General features: G+C 49.1%; 10 protein-coding genes across 10 annotated transcripts; 6 read left to right on the top strand and 4 right to left on the bottom strand.

Moving 5' to 3' along the window:
• Positions 1-264: 264 nt before the first annotated feature.
• On the bottom strand, positions 265-1720 carry N7506_006773 (uncharacterized protein; the record flags this gene model as incomplete). Its single annotated transcript, XM_056956066.1, has 4 exons — positions 265-604; positions 798-918; positions 1005-1380; positions 1517-1720. The coding sequence occupies 4 exons, from the start codon at positions 1718-1720 to the stop codon at positions 265-267; spliced, it is 1041 nt and encodes a 346-aa protein (XP_056810400.1).
• Positions 1721-2880: 1160 nt separating this feature from the next.
• N7506_006772 (uncharacterized protein) lies at positions 2881-5109 on the top strand (the record flags this gene model as incomplete). Its single annotated transcript, XM_056956065.1, has 1 exon — positions 2881-5109. The coding sequence occupies one exon, from the start codon at positions 2881-2883 to the stop codon at positions 5107-5109; it is 2229 nt and encodes a 742-aa protein (XP_056810399.1).
• Positions 5110-5678: 569 nt separating this feature from the next.
• Positions 5679-6349, bottom strand: N7506_006771 (RNA recognition motif domain-containing protein; the record flags this gene model as incomplete). The annotated part of the gene is made up of 4 exons (XM_056956064.1): positions 5679-5895; positions 6032-6138; positions 6208-6280; positions 6330-6349. 4 exons carry the CDS (start codon positions 6347-6349, stop codon positions 5679-5681), a joined length of 417 nt encoding a protein of 138 aa, XP_056810398.1.
• A 662-nt stretch (positions 6350-7011) lies between these two features.
• Positions 7012-7387, top strand: N7506_006770 (thioredoxin family protein; the record flags this gene model as incomplete). The annotated part of the gene is made up of 2 exons (XM_056956063.1): positions 7012-7034; positions 7090-7387. The coding sequence occupies 2 exons, from the start codon at positions 7012-7014 to the stop codon at positions 7385-7387; spliced, it is 321 nt and encodes a 106-aa protein (XP_056810397.1).
• An 804-nt stretch (positions 7388-8191) lies between these two features.
• N7506_006769 (uncharacterized protein) lies at positions 8192-10136 on the bottom strand (the record flags this gene model as incomplete). The annotated part of the gene is made up of 3 exons (XM_056956062.1): positions 8192-9248; positions 9306-9783; positions 9893-10136. 3 exons carry the CDS (start codon positions 10134-10136, stop codon positions 8192-8194), a joined length of 1779 nt encoding a protein of 592 aa, XP_056810396.1.
• Positions 10137-11276: 1140 nt separating this feature from the next.
• N7506_006768 (putative homeobox and C2H2 transcription factor) lies at positions 11277-13857 on the bottom strand (the record flags this gene model as incomplete). Its single annotated transcript, XM_056956061.1, has 2 exons — positions 11277-12632; positions 12724-13857. 2 exons carry the CDS (start codon positions 13855-13857, stop codon positions 11277-11279), a joined length of 2490 nt encoding a protein of 829 aa, XP_056810395.1.
• A 2197-nt stretch (positions 13858-16054) lies between these two features.
• N7506_006767 (uncharacterized protein) lies at positions 16055-16538 on the top strand (the record flags this gene model as incomplete). Its single annotated transcript, XM_056956060.1, has 2 exons — positions 16055-16156; positions 16221-16538. 2 exons carry the CDS (start codon positions 16055-16057, stop codon positions 16536-16538), a joined length of 420 nt encoding a protein of 139 aa, XP_056810394.1.
• Positions 16539-17888: 1350 nt separating this feature from the next.
• On the top strand, positions 17889-19407 carry N7506_006766 (uncharacterized protein; the record flags this gene model as incomplete). The annotated part of the gene is made up of 8 exons (XM_056956059.1): positions 17889-17992; positions 18044-18173; positions 18234-18277; positions 18342-18447; positions 18496-18852; positions 18919-18997; positions 19061-19244; positions 19293-19407. The coding sequence occupies 8 exons, from the start codon at positions 17889-17891 to the stop codon at positions 19405-19407; spliced, it is 1119 nt and encodes a 372-aa protein (XP_056810393.1).
• Positions 19408-19860: 453 nt separating this feature from the next.
• Positions 19861-21007, top strand: N7506_006765 (Gfo/Idh/MocA family protein; the record flags this gene model as incomplete). Its single annotated transcript, XM_056956058.1, has 2 exons — positions 19861-19897; positions 19959-21007. The coding sequence occupies 2 exons, from the start codon at positions 19861-19863 to the stop codon at positions 21005-21007; spliced, it is 1086 nt and encodes a 361-aa protein (XP_056810392.1).
• A 2548-nt stretch (positions 21008-23555) lies between these two features.
• Positions 23556-24385, top strand: N7506_006764 (pectate lyase; the record flags this gene model as incomplete). Its single annotated transcript, XM_056956057.1, has 3 exons — positions 23556-23736; positions 23783-23919; positions 23978-24385. 3 exons carry the CDS (start codon positions 23556-23558, stop codon positions 24383-24385), a joined length of 726 nt encoding a protein of 241 aa, XP_056810391.1.
• Between the last annotated feature and the right edge of the window lie 731 nt (positions 24386-25116).

The following is a 25116-nucleotide window of genomic DNA, read 5'->3' as shown; positions in this document are numbered from 1 at the left end:
AGAGAGTTGTGGATTTCATTACTTGGGATAATGTGAGGAGTTACTGGAAGCAGACTGGTGGTGAGTAGCCATTTATCTCGCAGACCTAGGCTGAACCATGCTGCAAGATTCAAATTCAATTCAATTCATGTTTCTAATGTTTGGTCTATATAATGGATTCAATGCCCTTGTTTCAAATGGCTTGCTATGTCACCGATTTCTATGCAAAGGTCCGAATCGAAGAAACCTCAATGATAAACAGAGAATTCACTCCGTGCCATTTTACTACCGCGCTCCATCAGAGCAAGCACTGCTAGGCAAAAATTGCCCCAAAGCAGACTCGCATCTTTCCCTCTCCCCTGACTCAGAGAGCTCCCTCAACTGAGCCCAATCCTCTATGTTGTTTTGGGGTCTTTGCTCGATATCCCGATGCATGATTGCGCTTCCAATATCCCGAGAGAACTGTAGAAAGACTTTGCGTAGTGTTGGGATTGAGCCGAAGATGATGACGAACCACATCTCAGTGAAGACCCAGATGTTTAGGTTAGCCATGGCGTAAGTGTTGTCTTCGATGTTTGTAACGTTTTTGATAGAGATTCCTTTCACGATTGCGGCGCTGCCGGCTCTGTAAAGAGGTCTTGTGGTCAGTATTGTTGATGGGCATTGGAATGAATTGTCTCGGTTGGACTTGGTGCTTTGTTCGTATAGGATCGCATATCTGGTGGAGAAGATGGAAAGATGAAAGTGGTGAGAGGGGCCAGTTTGAGGGAGACAGCAGATAGAAAGGAAGGAAATGGAAGAATCTTCGATGCACTCACACCACTCCACCTCCCAATATAAGACAAATCCCAATTTTCGTTGCTCGTTTCATATGCTGAATCTCGCGGATAATGAATATGGGGTAGGCAGCTAAGAAGAAGTCGGAGAAAGCGCCAATACCTTGAAATAGTGAGCGTTTATTAGCCTATCTTACCTTGTGTGTATGTATTGTAGTCTAACAGAACAACAATTGAAACCATACTTACCACCCGCAACATACCCATCTACTGCTGAGGCAGCAATCCCTTTGCATGTGCCTGGGATACTTGGATCCCACAATTTCTCAACCGGGCTGCACTGTTTGAAGATCCCTCCAACAGAGAGTCCATACATAGCTGCTTGAACAATCCCAATCAGCCAAAGTAGGTACCGACTCCAATGGCGCATTCCATCCTGCAGCAAAAGAAGGAAAGCCGCCACCGCAGTGCGTGCGAAGATCAAGTCAATGATTGACACAACCTGAGCGATCCAGCTCCACAGATTTAGTTTGACGAGGTTCTCGTGTGAGATCAGATTCTGATGATTGCCGAGACCATAGCGGACGCTGACCGTGAGACTGACTTGGGAACCTAAGGCCACGGCCTGGGGAGTTGTTTTTGTTAGTTCTTAGTCCCATAGGTATCATTTGAAAAGACCTGAGGTCAAAAACGTGAGATGTATGCTAAAATTCCATGGCAAGCAAACATAATCTCGGATAGATATTCACGGTGAGACCCACGTAGGCAATTATCTCCCATACAAAATCCCATCGTAAACTATAGATGCCAGAAAATGCGATGGGAACGCTCGCTCGGCGGGGGATTATGGAGGCATTCTTTGCACGTAGGATGATCAATACAGTGGCCAGGCCTGTTTCCGACCAAGTAATTCCAAGAACCATGGGTCCTCTTCCTCCGTATGTTGCTGTCAGTTCCCTAGACATGATAGAGAGGACACACAAACCCCAGAATTCTACCACCAGGTGTTCAGGTCTGTCACAAGCCTTCAAACATCCAAGTTAAGTGATGGGTCATCATGGAAAGCAGACATTTCCAAGGTTTCTACCCCCAAAAAAAGGGTTCGGCCTCTTCACGCTTTGAAATATGAAGATTCTATCCTATCACATCCTAGCATCACACAGCCAGCCAAGCTGACTTTTTACTTCAGTCCTCTAGTAATCCCTGCAACATCATCGACGGCGCCAGGCCTCAATATGACTGGCCGGGAGCTTGTGTGACTCTATACGCTTGCTTAGAAAATATTGCAGCACTCATTGTCTTCAATCAAGCCAAGTGGACCCTGTGAGATTTTTGTGCTCTTGATGATCATCTGACGATATACTGGGATAGTATGTTCACAGTCTCGGAGGTAAGCAAATGCCTTGTTAAAGCTTGGGGCTTCTTTGGCTAAAATGAGTATGTGATCAGCCTTGAAGGAATTGGATCGAGGCTCTTGTTCTCATGAGATCAACGAGGGGCGCTCATCCATGGGACTCAGGGTGGAAAAAATACATCAAAAAAAGCTCCGGCTTTAAAGAGTCCAAAATCTTGGTGATACAGTGACATATCTGCAACCAGGGGAGCTCTTTTGAAGCTTCCAAAGATTTGGTGCGAATGTGGAGAAAGGTCCATGGGTGTGGGTAAGATGCATAAGCCAGTCGCAATGAATGGAGATGATCGATTTTTAATAGACTGGGAGCCGTTTTGGACTGCATAACCGCTGTTCTTTGACTGCTCAACGGGCGCAGATCACTTTCATCAAGCCGCGCAGGGTCAAACCTTGAATATCATGTACAGCACATCGACAAGGATGCGCTGACAAGACGGGGCCTAGATTGAAGCATGATTTGTTCCTAGTCAATTCGTAAGACAACAAAATGAACAAGAACCAGCTTGTACTCCGCAGTGAGGATAGTATACCGAATCTTCCCAAACGGGTAAGGCTCGATGATCGACGCCTGACAGTCCGTTGCCCTGAACAACGGGCGGTGAGCGCTCCGTGTCAACACCGTTTACTTGTCTCAAAGAGATTGGATTGCAGTCTCACCGAGTCCTTTAGGCCTCGTTATTTTTTCGAAGCCTGTGAAACTGTTAGCTTCCTCGTATGGCGCGCCTATATGACGACGGTCAACAAGACGCCGCTGTCGATTCCACAGAGATCCTGAGCCCCCAGCCTCAAAGCAAAAGCTTCCTCGTCTCCTCCCTCGAGCCCACCGACCAGTTATACCAGGGAGACAATACTCAAATGTCCACTCAGGACTATGAATATAATTCGTCCTCCTCCTCGGCACGCCACTCAACAAGCGACGTATTCGGCCGTGAAATGGACGAGGAACTAGACCAGTTGAAATCTAGAGCGTCTAGCCGATCCTCATTATCCTCAGTCCCAGCCTCCGTCCTCATCCACCCTGTCGAAAGAATGAAACAAATGCCGGACATGGACGTCCACGAGAAGATCGCCGGATACAGAGTCGAAGAATCCGAAGCCAACTTCGGCGACTTCAGCCAAGCTCCCACAGCAATGCGCACGATTCGACAGCGTGAAGCCGTCTTCCGCAAGCCGAGCTCTGTTCGCGCACTACAAATGCACACGGAGGATGAAGCAGACGAAGACGATTACCTGACTCCCCCGCGGCGACGCGCTGGTATTCGCTCCCCGGGCTCGTCGCCGATGAAACGCTCGCCCTACTACTCGCCGAAGACGCAGAAACAGCCCACGCCCAAGAAAGAAGCACCGCTTGTGCTGCTGCACTGCACACTCCTCCCACCGTCGATCCCGGTCCCCGGGGCCGCGGAACCTAGAAACCAGGACATTCTCGAAGATGAGCTACCGCCGGAATACTGGAAGCGGTGGCGGCGGTTGCAGGATCGGGTTGGGTCGGGCGTGCTTCGTGATCGGGGTGTGTTGATCTCTCATCCGGAGGATCTGTATGATATGCTTGAGGAGCGACTTCTCGAGAGTCTGGAGCTTCAGCGACCACGTCTCCAGAATGGGCATTTCGTTGGACGGGAAGATACCGATGTTTCCGGCGACGATTTCTCCGATATTGACGAGAGCGAGACGGACGGAGAGCAAGGGGACGAGTGTCCTGATTGTGGAGGCCATGTGCGACACGGCGACAGCAATCGGAAATGGGAAATTCGGGTATTCGCTGCGAACGGGCTGATGCGCGCTGGGGCGTGGGCGGCTGCGTGGCAGGATATGGAGAAGGTCGATGTCGAGGTTGGACTTTGGCTTCCGTCTGATGTGCGCCGGGGATTGGAAAGGAGACTTGCAGAGGAGCAGATGGCTCTTGTGGAACGAGACCAGACAATATCACCGCGTATGCAATCACCCCAGATGCGAATGTTGCCTATAACATCGCTCGTCGATAGTGAGAATCAGGTTCTGCCGGAGATCCTGCAGTCGCCTAGACAGAGCCATGCTCGTATGGTCAGTGATGTTGGCTCGTTCCGGTCCAGCGTGATGCCGTCGCGTCAGAGTATATCCGGCCCTCCTCCTGAGCGGGATCACCACTTCGAGCGTGCACCGCAGAAGGCTGAGACTGAGGTCGCCCTTTCGACCCTTTGCGCGAACTATATTCGGGTTTTGGCTGCCGATAGGCGCAACCTGGCACTGGTTATTCTGAGCATGCTTGTTGCGTTCCTTGCTGTCGGGTATGGTCACCACCAGCCGCTTGATTCCGAAGTCCAAATTTTGCAGGCTAGCTCGTTTGGCACGAGTTTGCCATCGGTTGTGCCCAGCGTGAGCGTGGCTGTGGCTTCTGCGTCCCTCTCAGAGCCGATGATCGAGACCGCTGTTTCGGAGGTAAATGTGGACCCACGGCCCACGGGACAGGAAGGGGCGGAGAGTTCTGACCCGGTCCATGAGATTGGTGATGTTGAGGTCCCCACTGCTGAGTCTGCGCAAGCAACAGAGACTTTTGTGCAGCCCGAGACCTTGGAAACCCTGCATCCTGAGCCTGCCAGCGTTGACGAAGAGTCTTCAGAGTCGATTCCCGTTGACCACCCCGCAGAATCTCGTGACCAAAATGAGCTCTCCCCGGTTGGTGACCTTGAAACGCCCGACTTGGCCGGTGAGGCTGAGCAAATCGAGGAGACTGAAGAGGCAGATGATGTTTTTCCTTCCGAGCCTGTCGATGTGTCTGGGTCTCAGAGCGTGGAACCAGATGAGCTGTCATCTTCCCAGTCTTTGACTGAGTCTTCTGATCTGTCTGCAGAGCCCACGGATGTCCCTTCGATTCTTGAAAGTGGCGAGACCGACGCTGAGGTTGAATATCCCGAAGTCACGGCAGCGGAAGATCTCCAAGAAGAGGACGAGGAGACGGAGTGATGAAGCATATTGAACCCCATTTTACGACAATGACTGGAATGATATAAGGCGACATGTTGTTATGTTTGCGACGGTTTCGGCGTCTTTGTACTTAGCGACTCAGTAAATGTTGAATGCCAAGCCTTTCTAGAATTGATGTCTCCACTTTCCCCCCAGGTCCTCCCGCTCTCGCTTAATGATCGGCCCCAGATAAGATGGAGGTATCTGACCGTGCATGGGGAAGCTTGACCAGACGGTGGGAGCACATGCAGGACACTCAGTGACATGCACACGGTGAACGACACACTCACGGATGAGTACAAAGCAGTTGGATCTAACACATACGTGGCCATACAATATCTACATCGACGCACACAGAGCAAAGAGTAGAGATCAACCAGGCTCGATTATGATTATCGATTAAGGGTAAGTTTGATGAACGAATTCGATTTTGTGATTTGAACAGGTTTGAGCAGCAGAGCCTCAGTGACCTGGAATTGGCAGCCCATATGTCACAACCGTGGAATGGTGATGATCACCTCCAGACCTTTTATGACTTGTCCATAACTTTCGTGAGATTCGAAGGAAACTTAGTAACCGCCCTGCTGGCCGCCGTAGCCACCACCGTAGCCGCCCTGGCCGCCCTGCTGGTAGCCGCCGCCGTAGCCGCCCTGACCACCGCCGTAGCCACCACCGTAGCCACCGCCACCCTGACGGTAACCGCCGCCGCCGCCGAAGCCGCCGCGACCACCACCACCTTGAGCACGCTCAGTAGCCTTGTCGACGCGGATAACGCGACCGTCGAACCTGGAAGAGGGGTTAGCGGGGAACTGGACCGCAAGCGACGACTCCACACCCCGACCACGAGCCGGCACGCCGTGCGCCACGCAAGCGCGACCGATTGGATCGAGGTGAAGATGGAATTTACAATGAAGACACTTACTCCTGGTTGTTCATAGCCTCGAGGGCAGCAGTAGCCTCCTCGTCGGTGCCGTAGCGGACGAAACCGAAACCGCGGCTGCGGCCGGTGTCACGGTCCTTGACAACAGTCTGCAGAGAGAAAAAGAATCATTAGCGATCGATTGCCAACCGAATTTGATGAACGACGTGGGGACTCACAGCATCCTCGACAACGCCGAATTCCTCGAAGCGCTGGCGCAGACTCTGGTCGTCCGTGTTCCAGGACAGACCGCTATGAAATTGTCAGCTGACGCGCATGATGATCGCATGAATTTACAAACCCAATGAAAAGCTTCGACATTTTGATGGAAAAAGGTCGAAAAAGGGGTGGGAAAGATGAGGGATGTAGGTGTGAAGAGGGGCATAGCCGAGCCTGATCTTAAATACGGCACAGCACTCTCTGCCTCCGGAACAACTTGCAGCCGCTTGACCCCTCGTTTTTCAGGCGCACGTTTTTTTTTTTTTTTTTTGAAAAATTGAAGAATCTGGATTTTATTGTTTCATAATTGATGGACTAATTCATTTGGTGTTTCAATGTCATTGACGTCTATATCAATGGCGACTGGTGCTCAGAGCTTCCCCGTTTTAGGTAATAGCCTATGTGGAGCCCCTCCGAGGATCGGGCCTGCACCTCTTCACCACTACGGTATATCAGTTATAGTATGCAACACGTTCCAGAGTGGTGCAACATCCTGAGCCAACGTCAAGATATAATTTGCTGAATAACATCATTCGTTGATTCGATATCTTAAGACCAACCGGATTGCATGTCACTGGCATCATCCGCCCCTCCGATCTGCGTCACCCCACCTGTCTTCTTCACGTATATAAAAGGTCTCAATCTCACTCGTCCACTTTCTCTCTCATTCTCTCCTGCAATTCATCAAACTAAACTTCTCTACCATCTGGACCATCTCATCCAACTCTTCCCAGAAGACATCTCCCAAAATCCACATTACCAAAATGCCTGTCATTGAAATTACCAGGTATCAGATTCTCCACTCCCCATCCATATGAGAGAATCCCACTAACAATCCCCAGCAAACCCGAGTTCTTGGACAAGATCCTCGGCGCAGAGACTCCCGTCATCCTTGACTGCTATGCAGAATGGTGCGGTCCCTGCAAGGCCATCGCCCCAAAAATTGAAGAGTGGAGTAACGTTTACACCGACGTGACATTCTACAAGGTCGATGTGGACAAGGTTGCCGACGTCGCCCAGGAGCTCGGAGTGCGGGCCATGCCAACCTTCATGCTCTTCAAGGACGGCCAAAAAATCACTGAGGTCGTCGGTACCAGCTTGCCGGCCATTGAACAGGGTATCAAATCTCTTCTCGAGTGAGCGGAAAATAGAGGAATTTACGGGCGTCGCTTTGGGGTGCTGTCTCGGCCGAAGTGGTCACTGCGCTGCAGTCATGATTACGAATTTAATGCTATGAACTTCTTGCTTTGCAACATGTTATACTTAGAGGTTCCAAGACTGTAAGGGGGGTTATGGTTAGAGTGAAGCTTGTTCCATATCGTTAGGCTCGTGGAAAGTAATCTACACTTCAAATATTTTGAAGAATGGTGATATGGAGCTTGATCTTCAAACACGCTGAGTGTATTCGATGCAGTTAAGTGGCAATCTCCCGCCTCCTAGCAGCTCGCTCATCTTCACAGTACTAAAAACAAGCCTCAGTGCCGCGCTCACGCGCGGCCAAAAAGACGACGATAGTTACTTGTAAATAGGTGTAGTTATGTATTAGCTCACTCTTATATTTCGATTGGTAAAGAAACAGAACTGTCAACTTTGGGATCTTTTTTTTAACTGTCATTCTAACTATCTTTCTAACTACTCCATGCTCTGTCTTTTGAACTATCTTTTAAACTGTCTTTTTAGCTGTCCATTCAAAGTTCCAACTAATTGTACATACAGTTAACATTCGATTGGTCGAACCTTCGATTCAAGCCAAGCCGTGAAACATGATTGGTCGAGGGAGCTAAGCCGTGAACAGAGAATTATACTTAGGGGATACGACATGCGGGGCTCACAATCAAATCAAAACACACACAAAAGCACGAGGGGCTAGCCTATGTACTTCAGCCCCGATTCCGCACCATGAATCCACATTTATACCTTCCGCGACCATCCTGATCCCGATCCTCAGAATCCAGAATTATTTAAATAACTGGGTGGAATGGTCGGCCAAGCATCGACTCCATCCAACATCGCCAAAACCATACCGCCGCTCTGGTGGACCTGGATATGACAATGCATCAAGAATGCACCCGGGTTAACAACATGATACCGCAGGGCCAGCCACGTGGGGCCTGTTATCGGCACCGGCGTATTTGATGTATCCCGATACTGCGGCGTCAGCAGATTGAAGTTGCCGGGAACCGCCTGTACAGCCTCCGCAACAGTATTCCAGCTGAAGGTTCCATTGCCCTGGCCAATGATGAAGTGTTTGTTCGAGTGCTTGTGGATAGGGTGTGCGGGCTGCAGAATCGTGTCAACTTGGATGATCAGGTCAACCCAGGTATTGTTTCTGGTTCGAATGATCAAATCGCTGGGAATAGAGGTCTGGTTGAAGAGTAGCGGCTGTGACTCTTCTAGCTCGAGGCCGTAGCTTGTGTTGCCGAGTCGCCAGCGGTAGGCATTACCTACTTGACTAACGTGAAGCAGGAAGGTTTGGTCGACGTTGTTTGATGGTACGAGGACAGGGAATGGAACAACGGAGGACTCGTTCAGGAAAATCGTGTTTGTCGTCGCGTTGAGGTTGTTGATGGTTATCCAAGGGTTGGAGGGTCGATTGAGCTGGGGACTGCCCTGGTACCGCATGATGGCAGTTGTGTTGAGAATTTGCTGTACGCTGGCGCTGACGGTGCGCACTGTATAATCTCCTCTGGGCTGATTGAGCGGGACGAGGACCGAGTATCGGTTTGAGTTGGGGATGGTGAGCGCGTTGACTTGTACTGGTCGAATATATCGTCCATCGATGGCATATACCCACATGACATGCTCATCGATCGAGAATGTCGTTTGCAGTACGCCAGATGTACTGGTCAAATCCCAACTCACAAACTGGTCTCCTGAACTCACATTCAAGATCTCTTGAGGACCGCGAGATGGGACACAGCCTTCAAACATGGTTGGTAGGACGGCGTTGTAATTGTGGGGAAAGTTGAACGTTGCATCAAGGACATTGGCAGGCCAACATCTAGGATCATCAATATTAGCACACCTTCGACGACAGTCAGATATGTCGATAACTCACGCCATGTCGGTAAGGTTCTGATTTGGCCCCAGCACACCTCGCTGAGCAGGAGTCGTCAAAGCATTGATTTGGTCGCGAGGCAAACACGTCACAGAGCCTTTTCCGTTGATGAGCAGGGCATTCGCACACCATGAGTCAACTCCAGATGCCACCTCGGTATTCCATATCTGCTCTGACGTGAGGGAGCGCCAATCCGAGAGCAGCACAGGGCGAGTCGCCCTCTCGGCAGCAAGCATGGCGTTTAATTGCCCACTGCTGTTAGAGATCAGACTAAAAGGTCTTTGTACTGAAGACCTTGGGGTAATGTATATAGGTCCGAAGAGCCCATCCTCAAGAGATCCGCGGTGATGCGCGTGGTACCAGTATGCGCCATAATCATTCGCCGTCCATCGGTAAAGAAATGAGCTGTTTGGAACGATGGATCTCTGAGAGACACCAGGAACACCGTCGGACCACGGAGTTCCTAACTGTTCAATTCCTGTACGCTATGAGCTGCTGTCTGCAAAAGTATTACCTTCAAAGGACGATGCCCAAGGCCTCCTCCGCATTTTGAAATGGGGATAAAACAAGGGCTTAAATGTGCTTACCATGGAAGTGCACAGTCGTGTTGAACGGACATCTATTATCAACCAAAAATCGAACATTATCACCCTGATTTAGTTTCAACGGCGGGCCAGGAAATTGCCCATTCACCAAGATCACTGGCCTAGTGACACTAGCAACTGTTCGATTAGACCATGTCAAGGTAATAGGGAAGAAGACAGTAGCTGCTGACACCCATTGAGTGAGGAATACTATCCAAACAGAGAAACTTCCTCGAAGAAATCGCATTTTCGTATACTGGAACCTATATGCGCCTGTGGTGTCAATCAAGCTATTAACGAGCACATCACAACGCGGACCTCAAAGTCTTTTATACGAGCCCAGGAGGTCAACAGCTCCCCCAGTGAGCATATGCGTCTCGGTTTCGTCTGGGAGTCTTCTATGCAGCCTGTCACTGAGGATACAATGATCTCATAGGAGCGACTGACATGCAAGTTCGTAAACCTGCAAAGCACGGGGCCGCTCGTCTCAAAGCATCATCATGGATCACTTCGGTCATCCGAAAGAGGGTAAGCGACGGGTATGTTCATCCGAATATCAATAAATGAGTCAAGAGTTAAGGATTTGTCTCGCAAACCAACCAATCAACAGACCTAGCCGCGTATTGCGTGCAGATCGACGGCTTCCATTTTCAACAAGCATGTTTATTGGTGCCTGGAAAGCGCATCCGCTGACAGAAAGCCTGAATGTCAAATATTACTTGGTGCTTCGGGGAGACGAATGCCGAACAATAATTTGGTGGCGTTGAAATGGTAAGGAAGCTTGCGAGGTTCAAAGGGCCGGGCGCGGTAAGAGCATTGTGACCAAACAGGTACCCTTTGAACCTCGGCGCGTGGCTCAGGTGGCACACCCGGCAGACAGGAGGGACGAAGTTGAAGGTTCCATTGCCGTGGGAGCGCCTGGCTGAGACTTGCGGCCCTCTGCAGGTCAGACAAAGGTGGAGCATACTTTGAGCTTAGAGGAAAGGGTTGGCTATGATTGCTGGAGGTGAGTCAGCCAGTCTGAAATCGGAATGATCGAAGCAAATTCGGCGGTGATGTCAATTTCGGGCTTAGTATGAACGCCGCGTGCTAAATAGGGGGGGTGAAGCGCACAACATCCAGGATGAATCGGAACATGAGGTGAGGGGTGTACAAGGGATCTGGAAGAAGGTGGGTTCTAAATGCGACCACCCAGGAGAAAGAGGAGTGTAGACCTCATTGGACTAAGACCTCGATTACGGTCGTATGAGATCAATTGACATGTATTATCGTAGCCAGCATGATTAGCACTCAAATTATATGCTAGATTAACATGATTGGATGAATTCGTGAATGTAACTTTTGCTCTGCCATGCGTGACCCTTGATGTAAACAATAGCTACCAGCATCAGAAGTTGCCTGTGTTGTTCAAGAGGCCAGGCATGTCACTCTGGGCGGGATTTGATGCAGGGGGGTGGCCCTCTTCGGAATTGAAGATAAACACTGGATCTGAGGCAGAAACTTCGCTTGCAGCAGGCTGAGCCACTGGCTGATGGAGTAAGCTCGGGTTTGACCAATGTTGCGCTTGAACCTCCTTTTGGCTCTCGCCATCGATTTGTAGCCCCTCGATGTCATCTGGGTTTATCTTGTCATAGCCATCGTTCAATCGCTGGAGGAACTCGGGGTCAAAGCCCATTTGAACAAGAGGGTCAGCTGGCCTCTCTCCGACAGAAACAGTCGTTGGAAGGCTGCTAGCCCAATCTGTGGAGAAAGATGGATCCGCACCAGCTGAGATTATCCCTGCACTACCAGCATAGCTCCCGGAAAGACTCCCCGGTCGGCTGGGTCCTGCTGATGAGAAGCCTGTTCCAGGGAAAGCGGGGCTTCGGAAACCAGGGCTCGAAACCGCAGGGCTATGAAGGGGTGCACCGTGGGTAACTGTCCTAGCGAGAATATTGATGTCTCGGGGTGCAGCCCTCAAACCACCAGTGACAGCAAATGGTGGCTGCATTCCCAGATCTGAAAATTGAATCTCGTCGTTGTTGACTGCTGTCTCCAACCCACAATCGCGCTTCAAGACACCCAGCCAGACAACATTGTCGGCGCAGGTTTGGTTCCACGAATCGTCAGATCCATAGATGACACGGCGAGCCTCTGTCTGTATCATGTGATCGGATGGAACAATGCCTTGGGCCTTTTGTTCGTATATGTATGTGGTGAGTTCGCGAGTAAGTCGGCGGTAGCAATTGATGTCAGTGGGGACAGGAAGGCCGAGCGACGAGCTATCTTCTCCGCCTCCTTTGGCTTGCTCAGTGGCCCAAGGATCAGGAGATCGCCATTCATAGTCGATCATGTATGGCGGAATGGCATTCTCGACACGAGCTTGAATCACAGGATCAAAGCCCCAATCCCCTTGCCATTGAGCCATGCTGGCACCATTCTTGAAGTGGCCAGCCAGGTGATCCACCCGATCTTTCCAGGTCTGGAAGGTGGAGGCACAGAAGCCACATCGAGATCTGATGTCTGTGATACTGCTCTGCCATTTCTCCATGCAAGGTTGGAACTTGGTGTTGTGCATCAAGCGAAGGTGTTGATTGAGATGATCCTTCCGGTAGAATGTCCTCTCTTGCAGTGTCTTCTCCTGGCAACTGATGAAGTTATGTGTTTCTAGATGTTCACCGTCGGGGTTAGCTGCCGAGCAGAAGACACAATGAGGTATGCCATTCTCTTCAATTATACCGCCCTGGGGGACAGGTCCATTTATCTAAGATGAGATGCATGGACTTTTCGTGTCGTTGCCAATCATACTTAGCAGGAAAGGAGTCAGTGCAGAATGTACATTGGAAAGGACGAACTGCCTTGGCCTTGGAGTGAGCCAATGTGTTGACAGGAACAGAGGGCTTGCGGCGCCGACGACGTTCTTTACGTTCCATTGATCCAAAGGACAGGGAGGATCGATGAGAGAAAGCAGAAGCAAAAGAGAGGTCAGAAATGGATGACCGACTGGTATCCAAACTACTCGCCGAGGCGGTACGCAGTTTATGTTCTGAGCTAGCATGGCTTGACTCATTGGTACTGGACCCAGGGCGACGGGGCCTCACGTGACCCGATCGGGCCCGGCGTGGGCGCGAGGGATCGAATGGTGGATTGGCCAAGGCACGGTTAATATCGCTGATCGTCGCGGGTTCGTTCTCAGGAGGAGAGTACTTCCAACGTTCGAGAGGGGTCATGAGGGATACGTCGACGGATTGCTTCTGGGGGATGTCCACGGCTCCCGGGACGGGAGGGACTGGAGAACTGGTGCCAGAAGATGAACGAACTTTGCCGCGGCGCCTGGCGTTGGCAAGCCAGTTTGAGATTTGTGTTCGACTCAAGCCGGTATATTGTTTCAATTCATCCCTTTCCTGCTCTGTGGGATAAGGATTTTCGTTGTGGTCTCGCAGCCAGCCCTTCAGCACACTGATCGCTTTGCGTGAAAATCGAGCGCTGCTACTGCGGGAGCGAGAATCGGACTCATCGGGGTATGCGTTGTATGAGACCGACTTGAGGGCTTTTCTTCCCGTTAAGCTTCCTGTTGGAACATATGCGTTCTCGGACACACTGTGTAAGGTTTGAAGAAATTTTCCAGTTGTTTTGGCATGGGTGAAACTGCACTCGCGATAGAGAGAGATGCAACAGGTGCAACCATAATTCAAAGCGCCGCGCTTTGCGAGGAAACAGTCCAGTCCTGCACGACGACAAAAGTCGCACGGTTCTTGGGCTCGGAACATGGGGTAGCCTCCCTCGGGGTCAACGGGCTGCTCGGCCTGCATCGGTTGCTCCGGTACCGGATCATTGAGGAACTCCAAAGGTTGATCATGGGCGATTGCGTCAAAGTTTGCCGCGTGCTCATCTGCCTCTTCGAGCTCAATATCGACCGAAGCGACATCGTCCTCTTGCTGAATGGAGCCATGGGCGGATGAAGCCCCCTCGAAGTCGAAGTACTCCATGGTTTGTTTTCACACGGTGTAATGCAGAGGGAGTGCAGAGTCTCCGGCACGAGTCTGATAAACGAACACGGTGGAAGGAGGAGGAGAGTCGGTCAGGTGAAAGTTGGCCGAAAGCGCACCCTTGGTCCGGGGTAAGTCGAGTGGAGCCTCCGCTTTGAACCATCAACCACGCTTGTCATTAGTTTGCCATGTCGGCCACTCGGCATGGACCGTTCCAATGCAGCTTATGTGTGGCTGTTCGCGCCGATAAGCATTAATCACCGATGGTAGTCACAGGGAATGGACCGATCAACGCAGTGCAACCACGGCATGTCCGTGAAAATCTGATTTGGCATCAAAAGACCGAAGCACGGAGTATTCGGAGAGGAGCACCAAGTCCGAGTGGGTGATCCAAAATCAAAAACTGGATCGCATCTGCGCGCCCTTCCAATGACAACGCCAAGCCTATTCGGGACTAGTGCGGTCAAAACAAGTGTTGCCAAGACTTTCTGTTTTCCAAAGAGGAAGGAATGATTCATCCGGCTTCCCGTGAGTTTACTTCTACTTCCTCCAGATACTTCTATGGTCGATCTACAATATCGGTTTCTGAATTCCGGATTCTTTATCCAATTCTTCAATATTTACTTCACCCTTTGACCAGAGACTTTCGATCCTAACAACATTGACACACAGCAGGGCACCATCATCCATCCTCCATCTCTCTACATTCCGAAAGACACACACATTTGCCTCCGATGGGAGGATTTGTATCATTTTATGTGACATCACACGACCAAACGACGTCTTTATGCTATCATCAGGGTGCCTCTGCCGTAAGGGGTCAGTTGGGCCAAACGAAATTCCAAACACAGTCACGATTGAAAGGAGTTGCTAGAACACAAGAGCTTCCTTAATCACGGCCACATATAGGTGTATCAACTTGATACTTGTCTGTTAGCCTTGGCAAACGGCTTTCACCTTCGGAGTGATTATATCTCACTTGCTACTTGAACGTACGCTTCTCTCCACATTTGCAGGGAACTTCACGAAGTCACGACTGGAAGTCGAGGTGGAAATGGAGCCTCCCACATCAGATATCCCCGATATGGTAGATCAACCGATTGCCCAGGTGCCCTTTCTACCGCCATGAACACATCCATGTGGTGTCCAAGTATCCTCAATGGTGGACTAACAAGAAACCCTACACGCCCTTGAGAATCATTGATTACGTCCTTGGAGGATTTCATTATTGAAGAGCTTCATATCCGAAAGAAAGCGACATACCGCACATGATACGACGTGTTTGATCAAACTTATACAAGGTGTATTCGGAGATACATAATTGGGAATCAGCACGCTCTAGGTTGGCAGCTCAGCCTGTTTCTAGGTTCAGTAATCATATTCCCAAACACCATGGTGAAAATCAGGAGGAAAAGAGACGTCGCCGGCGTCATAAAGGATGCCCGGGTGGGAACCTTGCAAAAGAAGTACACTCTTAACATGATAACATCGAAGAACAGCAACCTCGTCGTCGATTTTCTCATATTTCCGAGGCTCTGTAGGGCTCCTTTCGGCTGTGGTTTGTTGACAAGAAACCAAAGCTATACCTAGATTGTTGACTTCTTGGTTCCATTTAAGAGTATGTGTTTGATGCATGGTATGTCTGTTTGTCCCTAGAGATATAGATGAAACCCGTGGACGAATTTATTGATACTTAAGTAATCTATGGATTGTGAGATCAACTAACAATATATGGCCAGATTGCATGAATTAATTTATCTTACCACAATTTCGCATAATCATAAACAGTCAGCCCAGGGGGTCATGTCGTAGTGGTAATGTTGGCCTTGATATGCTCAGCACAAACATCGTGTCAAAAGTCTTGCAAAACCCCTGGGCTTCATTTCAAGAATATGTGGACAAATTTCTGTCTAGTTCTAACATAGGCCTTCCCTGGTTCTTCCAAGGTTACCAAGGACGATTCCTTACTTCGAAGGTTGTTAAAAATTACTCTCTTCACTTCTCACCCAAAATCTTTTCGTTTGCTTTCGTTGCCAAACTTTTCGAAAGACCTTGTCCGGACCCAAGTTTCTTCGCCTGGACGTTTTCAAGTCACCAAACAACCCGTTACTGGCCATCCTTGACTCCCACATCTTCCATCTTTCGAAAATCACCACCCTACCATCTACCAAAATCACTTCTTTCCTCAATCACCACAATGTCTAGCCCCGCTAAGGCAACGGACGGTAAAATCGCGGATCTCTCCCCGTCTGAGCTTCGGCTCATGGTCTTTAGCAACCTGTGCTACGGGGAGGTCAAGGTACATTGTTTGCTTTACGCTTGATTTGACTCTTAGACATTTACTGACTCATTATCACAACCAGCCTGACACGGAAAAACTGGCCAAATTGACTGGAATCAAGCGCAGATCCGCTGCCTCCATGTGGTTGCCCGCGAAGCGCAAGCTCGAAGCCTTCGTCAACAGGAATGAGACCACCGACGATAAGGATGCTGCCAACCAATCTTCTCCCGCAGCTTCTCCAGCCAAGCCTCGTACCATAAAGCGACGCAAGACTGTTTCCAAGAGAGTCGTTGAGGAGTCGGATACCGAAGAGGAGCAGCTCAAGAAAGAGAACGACGATGACTCCGATTTCATCCCGACCAAGAATGAGAAGATCATCAAAGAAGAGTCCGATGAGTAACTTGTTTACACTTTGACCACATCTGCATATGGTTCAGAATCATGTTCTCTTGTTCCAGGGGGGGTGATTGAAGCTGTCATGAGAAGAGATGATATTTGATACTACATGTCCTATGAGGGGTGCCCGACCGGATTTATTTGACAGCTCTTGCTCTACTCTCCTTGATGCTTGGCACCTTTGTTCATGAAAATACAAAAGACAAAAACATACATAGTGCGTCAAACAAAATGAACACATGGTGCCGTTGAAACTATTCGGCTCTAAACGCTCTTTCTTCTCTACACCGTGGAAGTACCCTCTGTTCAAACACAACCCCAATTCTATCTCATGAGAAACAGCTGGTTCAGACTGAAAAAGCAAAAAGACTGACAGGGTAAAAGAAAGAAGAGAATCTAACCTGGGCGATCATCTGACGTCCCAACATCCTCGCCCCTGAGATGATGATATTGACAAATTGACTTACTCAGAATAACGCGTGTGTAGCACTGATGTTGACGGCTTCTGGTATCTGGGTTTGTCGTAAAATGGCGATTCGAGTTCTGGAATTGGACGTTGTTTCGACACTCCCAAGTGGCGATGACGGTATTGATGCCCCTCACATATAGCGATCCATCGTGAGGCCCGGGTGCGGCTTGTTGGTGGGGCTTCGCCGCGGGATGAGGTTGTGGGTCGGTGCAGCTCCGGGGCTGATTGTGGGTCCCTGAAGCCAAGCACGCCTGGCAGTCACCCCGGGAAACGTTATTCCGCGTGAATGTGCTCAGAATGCAAAAGCAGTTGGGCTCAGAATCAGATGCTACTCTAAGAAGCAACAAACGCGGAAAGGCAGTAAATTCGAAGTGTCAACGCGAAAAGACTGAGCGACGAAGAGAAATCAAAAGAGAGAGAGAGAGAGAGAGAGAGAGGAGGTACCTAGCCTGGGCAGTCATCTGGCCTACAAGCTTTTTCATACATCTCATCCCCTTGGGTGGAGGGTGTATATACCAATACATACAAGTAGAAAGTAACTAGAAGTTGGATTGTGATAAACAATATGGTGTGGCGGACATCATTCGGATCAAGCTCGGGCACGGACCATTGCAATTGGTGTTGACAAAGATTGACCCACGAAGGTTGCGCAAGTCCAGGGCTTGAATGGGCGGATGAAAGAGCCGTTCCAATTTTTGATGTGCGAATCAAAGACGAGAATTTTGGCGGAAAAACCGTTCCGCCCCGTACGGCAATCCTGGTTCGCGGGAGGTATGATATCATACACCCTGCGCAATCTACCCTGAGAGTATAAGGGATTCCAGAACCTTGAACTTTTTCTTTCATTCATTCACCTCACGTCTATCTAACCTCAAGTCGCACATCATGGTTTCGTTTGTAGGAACAAATGTTATGGGAGCATCATTCGAAATCACCGATCGGTATTCGGATTTAGAACCCAGGGGCTGTGGCAGCTCTGGAATGATCTGGTATGTTTGTCGTAGTAACTGATTCGCAGTAGCACACTGACAAAGTAATAGCTCAGCACGAGACTCAATTTCAAACTCCACGGTCGCTATTAAGAAAATCATTTCACCATTTGACACTCCAGCCTTGGCTAAACGCACGTATCGCGAAGTCCATTTGCTAAGTCACCTACGGCATGACAACGTAGGTCTTCAGATTAAAGATGGACTCTCGCCAATAAATATACTAACTCAATTCCAACAGCTAATCAATATGACCGATATCTTTATCTCTCCGTCAGAAGATCTGTACGAGAATTCCCCCAATACCCGAGTATTGAGATTGAGTGATATACTAACCTTATCAATCCAGATACATTGTGACAGAGTGCATTATGACAGATCTTCATCACCTATTGAGCGCGACTTCCAAATCGCTAGAAGGTCAATTTACACAGTTCTTTACCTACCAAATGCTGGTAAGTAAAACTCCGAATGACTCAACAAGCGGTGTCTAACAAGAGTAGCGAGGAATGAAATACATCCATTCAGCTGGAATTATTCATCGTGATCTCAAGCCCAGCAACATCCTGATCAATGACAACTGCGATCTCAAGATTTGCGACTTTGGCTTGGCGCGAGAACAAGATGCCCAGATGACAGGCTACGTTTCCACGCGGTACTACCGTGCTCCCGAGATCATGTTGACATGGCAAAAATACACATATGCCGTCGATATGTGGAGTGTCGGATGCATTTTAGCAGAAATGATTATCGGGAAGCCTTTGTTCCCCGGGAAGGACCATGTCCATCAGTTCAAGCTTATTACCGAGATTTTGGGAAAGCCTTCCGAAGAGGTGATGAAGAGAATTTTCAGCGAGAGTGTATGTCTGAGAATCACAACTCTACTTTGAAGCGATGAGCACTTGTGGGCTAACTATGGCTTATAGACATTGAAATTTGTGAACTCGCTACCAGACACAGAACCCCGTGGGCTTGCGTCGGTTGTTGGGGACGCCGACCCCCAAGGTACGCTCCAAATCTAATCCCGATTGGCTCACAATATTTGTTCATGCATACTAATTTTGATAGCAATGGACCTTCTTGGGAAAATGCTGCAAATCGATCCTTACAAGCGAATCACCACAGAGGAGGCCTTGAAGCACCCATATGTCTTGACTTATCAAGATTCTGATGACGAGCCAGTTTGCAAAAAGCAACTTGATTGGTCGCTGCTGGATTCAGAGCTTTCAGCAACCGAGTGGAAGAATTCGATGTGAGTCTCTCATTTCAAGTTTTTCCGGAACTTCTCTAATCGTTTAAGGTATTCCGAAATTTTGGATTATCACAGCGGATCTTGTGACTGGCAATATGACCACGTTCCCCCTACAGGGAAGGTTCAGAACATGTTGGCCGAGGAAATGGGTGGAACCTATTAGGAGTGCTACCAGGCACCACCTGGACACTTATATAGACTTGCATTGACGGGCCATCTAATAGCATGAGCGAGACATTGAATAGCCCGCCAAGAACTTGAGTTTTGTACCAACAAATTGATTTATTTCGTTTTTTTTTTTTTTTTTAAAGTTCAGAGCAAGAGCTAAGTCAACAATTTTGTGGAATGTTTCGAAGGCTGAAGACCACTCTGCTGTTTGACAGCCTCGGAAGAGTGCACCATGTACAGCATCGGCAGTACATAACGCGGGGTCAACAGGCCAAGTCCGGTGTGGGGAGCTCACCCAAAATAAACCCCGATGTGGGACTCTAAGTTCAGATACCGACGGCAATTGATCCTGTCCTTCGCACTTTGATCTCCGAGATCTTCATAAATTGATTTTCAGCTTTGGGGTTTCGCGTTCTCACAAAACAGTCTGTCAGACATCTTCATCATCATGTCAGAACTTCCCTCCATTCGCTGGGGCATATTGAGTACGAGACACTCTACCTGATGTTGCCCAGGTGTGAGACTTTGCTGACTGCTCCAGAATAGCCACGGGAAAAATCGCTTCCTGGTATGTGGCCGACCTTGCTCTGTCTCGCCCAGATGCGAAGGTTCGCCATATTGTAAAAGCCATAGGAACCTCGGATGTCAGCCGTGGTAGATCTTTTGCTCAACAGTACTGCCCGAAAGAGAGGCCAGAGATATATGGTTCCTACGAAGAGGTCTATAACGATCCCGATGTTGACATCGTTTATATCGGAACGCCACATGCCTTCCATAAGAAGAATTGCCTAGACGCGATCGCGGCAGGAAAGCATGTGCTATGCGAAAAGCCATTCACACTCAATGCTCGCGAGTCTAAAGAGGTCTTCGACGCAGCGAAAGAGAAGGGAGTCTTCATTGCTGAAGCCATGTGGTTGCGCCATCGCCCGCTGACCATCGAGCTCCAACGTCTTCTCCATCAAGAAAAAGTGATCGGCGAGATCTTCCGTGCAACATCGGATTTCGGGTGCGAGCTCGACATTCCAAACTTGCCGCTAGACAAATACTACCGTCAAAACTCGATGGGCGCAGGCTCCTTACTGGACCTGGGCATTTATGCATTGACGTGGATTGTACTCAGCTTGGATCCTGAGCTCACAGCAGACCGAGCAAAGCCGAAGATCATAGCTGCTCAAACTCACTGGGAGGACATTGAGCTGACCTCAACTGCTATACTTCAATATCCGTCGACTGGTAGACAGGGCGTGGCCACTTCCACGACCATGGCGACCGGAAACCCCGATCTGCTCGCCCGTATCCACGGCACTGCTGGCTCTATCGAGGTTCATGGCTCTTGCCCCTCCGCTCCGGAAGCATTCACTGTTTATCCGAAGTTCGAGATAGGTGCCGGGGATGCGGTTGCTCGCGGCAAAGGAAAGATGTACGACTTCTCAGCTCCGGGGCGCGGCTTCCAGTATCAAGCAGACAATATCGCGTTGGATGTCCTCAACGGTCGACTAGAAAGTTCCATCGTCCCCCACTTTGAAACAATCCGAATGATGGAAATAATGGATGAGATCCGCCGGCAAGGTGGGACGCGATATCCAACTGATTAGTTGAGGCTGTGTTGTTCAAGCGTGTAGGTGTGACGTTGTGGCGGAAGAAGGGGTTTTGAAGTGAAGATGTTGAAGGGTCAGGCGGGATAGAAGAAAACAAGGAGCACAATGGCGATCACCGTCTGGAAAACTGCAGAACTGCAGTTGAAGGTCCAACCCGGAGACAAGCCTGGTAACTTCCAAACGCTGACGACAAATGTGATTCAATACGTAATTTCTGCTGTTTTGAACTCAATATCTTCCACCTCTCAGTATTCAATGATATGATTTCAAGGTTACAGCGAGAGGTTCTATACTCCGTATATCAAAAGGGGCAGATTTGTGATTAGTAAATTGGCCAGGTGGTAGTGTGGTCTCGGATCATTCTCGCTTGGCAGCAGCCTCGCATCAAGATCGTCACTGTCAATGACACCCAGCCTGAGTTTTCTGTTTGTGTTGTGTTGTGCTGTCTTTGGTTTGGTTTATTTGTTTGTTTGTTTGTCATTTTTTCTAGTGTAGGCTCGCTCAGCAGGTTGGGCCAAAGACAATATCGACATGTCTCGCACAGGCAACCATCTTCACGACAATGAAACAAAAAGAGAGGCCAAGGTCCGCTTGACAAGTGATCTCATTGGAATTGAAAGGCGAGGAGGCTTTGAAATGCGCATTTGCCACGTGATTCCTGCCACACAATGCAATGCAGCAGATTCATCCAAAGTCCAATCGTTTTACCCGTCTCTTTGCAAACGCGACCCGAGATAGATACGCGCATCTTGCAGTCCCCCAATTAATTTTCTTCGCCCTGTTTCACCATTTCTTCAGCAGCAAAAAGATATGGGGCAAACCAGGATTGAACTGGTGACCTTGCGAAGATCAGGAAGTGGATCGTGGTGAAAACTTCAATCGCACGCTCTCCCAACTGAGCTATTGCCCCACTAATATGATGTCATCGCCCTTTCAACAAATATAGATCTGCTAGGAGTGTACGGAGTAGTTAAGGATTCAAGTACTACCGGGCCCAACCCATAATCAAGGAAAGGTTGCGTGGCGGATCATCTCATGGGGACCTTCAGGGCTGGTGGTAAAAAACTGCATCACTTCCAATGACACGGTATATAGCTGCAGACTTCAAAATTCGAGCAAAATCTGGGAAACAGGCCCGGTTGTGTTACTGCAAGGGTTAGATAATTTCGCTGCATCCAGGGATATCTAGAATAACACCCGTGGACCGTTCATTGCGATAAGTGGTCGAACTGGGATACCTTGTAGGTAAGTGCAGCTGTATTTCCGAATCTACTTAGACGTCTGGGCATAATAGAGTAGCGTCTATCCATTATACTTGTACAGAAGGACCTGGGCGGTAGGTAGTCTATGGTTTTTTTCGTTCTGTACTGCAACATCACGCCAATGACCGATCTGCGACTGCCGATGCCTTTGTTCCAAGGCCATACACCAAACTTTCAAGGTTTGAGAAATTCCGAATGAAGAAGCATGTGTACGTGATGGTTGATATATGGATTCCAGATTCGTTTTTAAACCTTCTTCTCACTAACCTTGGAAGTCTTTGATGCTCTACATGGATTTCCTTGTTGGTTTTCAACATTGTCTGATTCTGGCTGAACATGCAAGGCATACATATTATGCTTGATATATGCTTATAGCATGAGGTATCAATAAACCTAGAAATGTTTTTGAGCCCTCCCGAGGTCAAACAAATCTCTTCGCCAATTGGATCCCTCCGGGTCCACGGGTGGAATAATTATTACAAGATACGGAGTAGACCAATACGGATCTGCATAGCCGTCCACGAGTGTTTTTGCCCACATTTCCCGTGCTATATCCGGGATTCTGCCAAGATGCATAAGTTATATTGATGTGAGCTAGAATATAATCCCGTGCTCTTTGAAACAAAAGCTAGGATGCATTCAGTAGCTATCCAATCCTACAGAGTTTCCACTCCCGAATTCAACACATGAAATGCATCCGCGAATCGATGTGTCCATGCACACTATACCCCTTTGATCCCGGACAGACTAACAAGGAAATGATTGAACTAAGAAGAGGACCTATGTACTCATAGACACGAACAACACTGGCGGGTATGGGGGTTTTGTGGTTGGTGGGTCTTATAGCTGCGTACGGAGTACAGTTTCAAGCTTGCAGGCACAGCCACGATGCCAATACTCGGAAATCTTGGCTTTTCGGATTTCCACTATAACTCCGCCTTGGCATTGGCTATTCAACGCCATGAAGCGACTGTGACCCAAGACGGAGGTTCAGACGTTAGAAAATGTCTTATTTTCTCCCCACCCGGAGATTTTCCGGCGGAATGGGATGCATCCAGGTCGACATGGAATCTGGTCCCTGCATATCTGTTGTGAGTTGTGGGGTCATGCACATCTTCCATCCAGTTAGATGCCGTCGAAGTTCTTCAGGTATATTAAGGATTGAAGAAGTTGTACATTTGACCGAGTCATGAGTCCTTGTCGTACGATCTTAAAGGTATAAAAGGGTCCTCTGTTCGCTGTCTCTGCTCAATACCAACTCAATCATCCATCAATCGAACAAAATGCACTGGAGCACCATCGTCCTCGGCTTCATTGGCATTGCCAGTGCCCAGACACTCAACATTCCCTCGCGTGTGGGAAGCATCGTCTCATTGCCTTCTCCCAGTGTGATCAAGGGAAGCATTGACTTGGGCAACCGGGAGTACGATCGCGGTCGTGCCTGTGACAGCGATGACGACACTGGTATGTTTCCTTCCAAGTCCATCACGAAATGATTCTCACCAAACAGGCGATGACAATGCCGTGTTCATCTTGGAGGATGGAGCGTCCCTGAGCAACGTGATCATTGGAAAGGATCAACTCGAAGGCATCCACTGCAAGGGAGCCTGCACCTTGACCAACGTCTGGTTCCGTGATGTCTGCGAAGTAAGTCATGCCCCAAGCAATTTTAACTTGACTTTCAGTACTGATAAGTTGCCTGTAGGATGCCATTTCCATCCTCGGAACTGGAAATGCTCTCATCAAGGGTGGAGGTGCTCAGGAGGCCAAGGATAAGGTGGTCCAGCACAACGGCAAGGGAACTGTCACCATTGATGGATTCACTGTCGTGAATGCAGGCAAGCTGTACCGCTCTTGCGGAAACTGCACCAACAACAAGAGCAAGAGCCCCCGCAAGGTTGTTGTCAAGAACGTCAAGGCCAAGGGCGTCGAGACTTTGGTTGGAATCAACTCCAACTATGGCGATACCTCCAGCATTAGCGGAACCTGTGGATCTAGTGTTAAGCACGCGTGCCAGGAGTTTGAGGGAGTTGAGAAGTCTGCCGGCAAGGAGAGCCCCAAGCTCACTTCAACTGCTTCCTGCAAGGGACAGTCGTCGATTTCTTCTTGCTAAGCTCGAGTGAATCTCGTGGGTGGGAATGATGTCGGTGCATTTCGCTCGTGTGAATCTTCCAGTCATGACGTCCTCGTGGTCTCCTGGGATTTAGCTGGAACTGTTGGTGTAGCTAGCTTGCTCTCTCTGTTTTTCTCTTACACCAAATACCAATGTTTCGCTCTTTTCAATCAAATATTCTCACTGCACTGGTTGTATTTCTTTTAATTCTTCTTTTTCACTGTACACTTCCAGTTGATCCCTTTGAGTGGCCCAAGAATCAAGCAATTTGTATTTCAAAAAGAAATCAATGATTCAAAAGCATGACAAGTTCACCCCGTCAATTCGGTAAGCCCGTTTCCCTACCCTTATTGATTTCTGAACACTCGCGGTGCTAAACACAAGCTATTCGGGTATTTACTGCCTAGCATGTCACAAATAAGCACCTGTATGTATGTAGCATAGCTTTCATGAGCGCATAGCAGTCGTTTGAACCCAATCGCGCTGCAAGGTCCCCAATTAGGGTTTCACGTGGCCTAGATTGGGAACGGTAACCGGAGCTGAACCCTTGGAGAAATGCGCCACTTGAAAGAACAAGCTTGAAAAGGGGCGCTGGGAAACGTATCCTATGCTTTTTGGTTCGCCACGTGGATACGACCCCTGATTTTGGATAACAAAAACGGTTAAAGCTACTCACAGACAGACGAATGTGGTTAGAAGAGCCAGAAGGGGTGCTATCCTCCGTGTCCTAT

This window comes from Penicillium brevicompactum (genome assembly GCF_028827555.1).
Source record: "Penicillium brevicompactum strain IBT 35665 chromosome Unknown utg000005l_segment0_segment0, whole genome shotgun sequence".
Classification (NCBI taxonomy): domain Eukaryota; kingdom Fungi; phylum Ascomycota; class Eurotiomycetes; order Eurotiales; family Aspergillaceae; genus Penicillium; species Penicillium brevicompactum.
The sequence above is the reverse complement of the archived record's forward strand: the minus strand, read 5'-3'. Positions and strand labels throughout refer to the sequence as shown.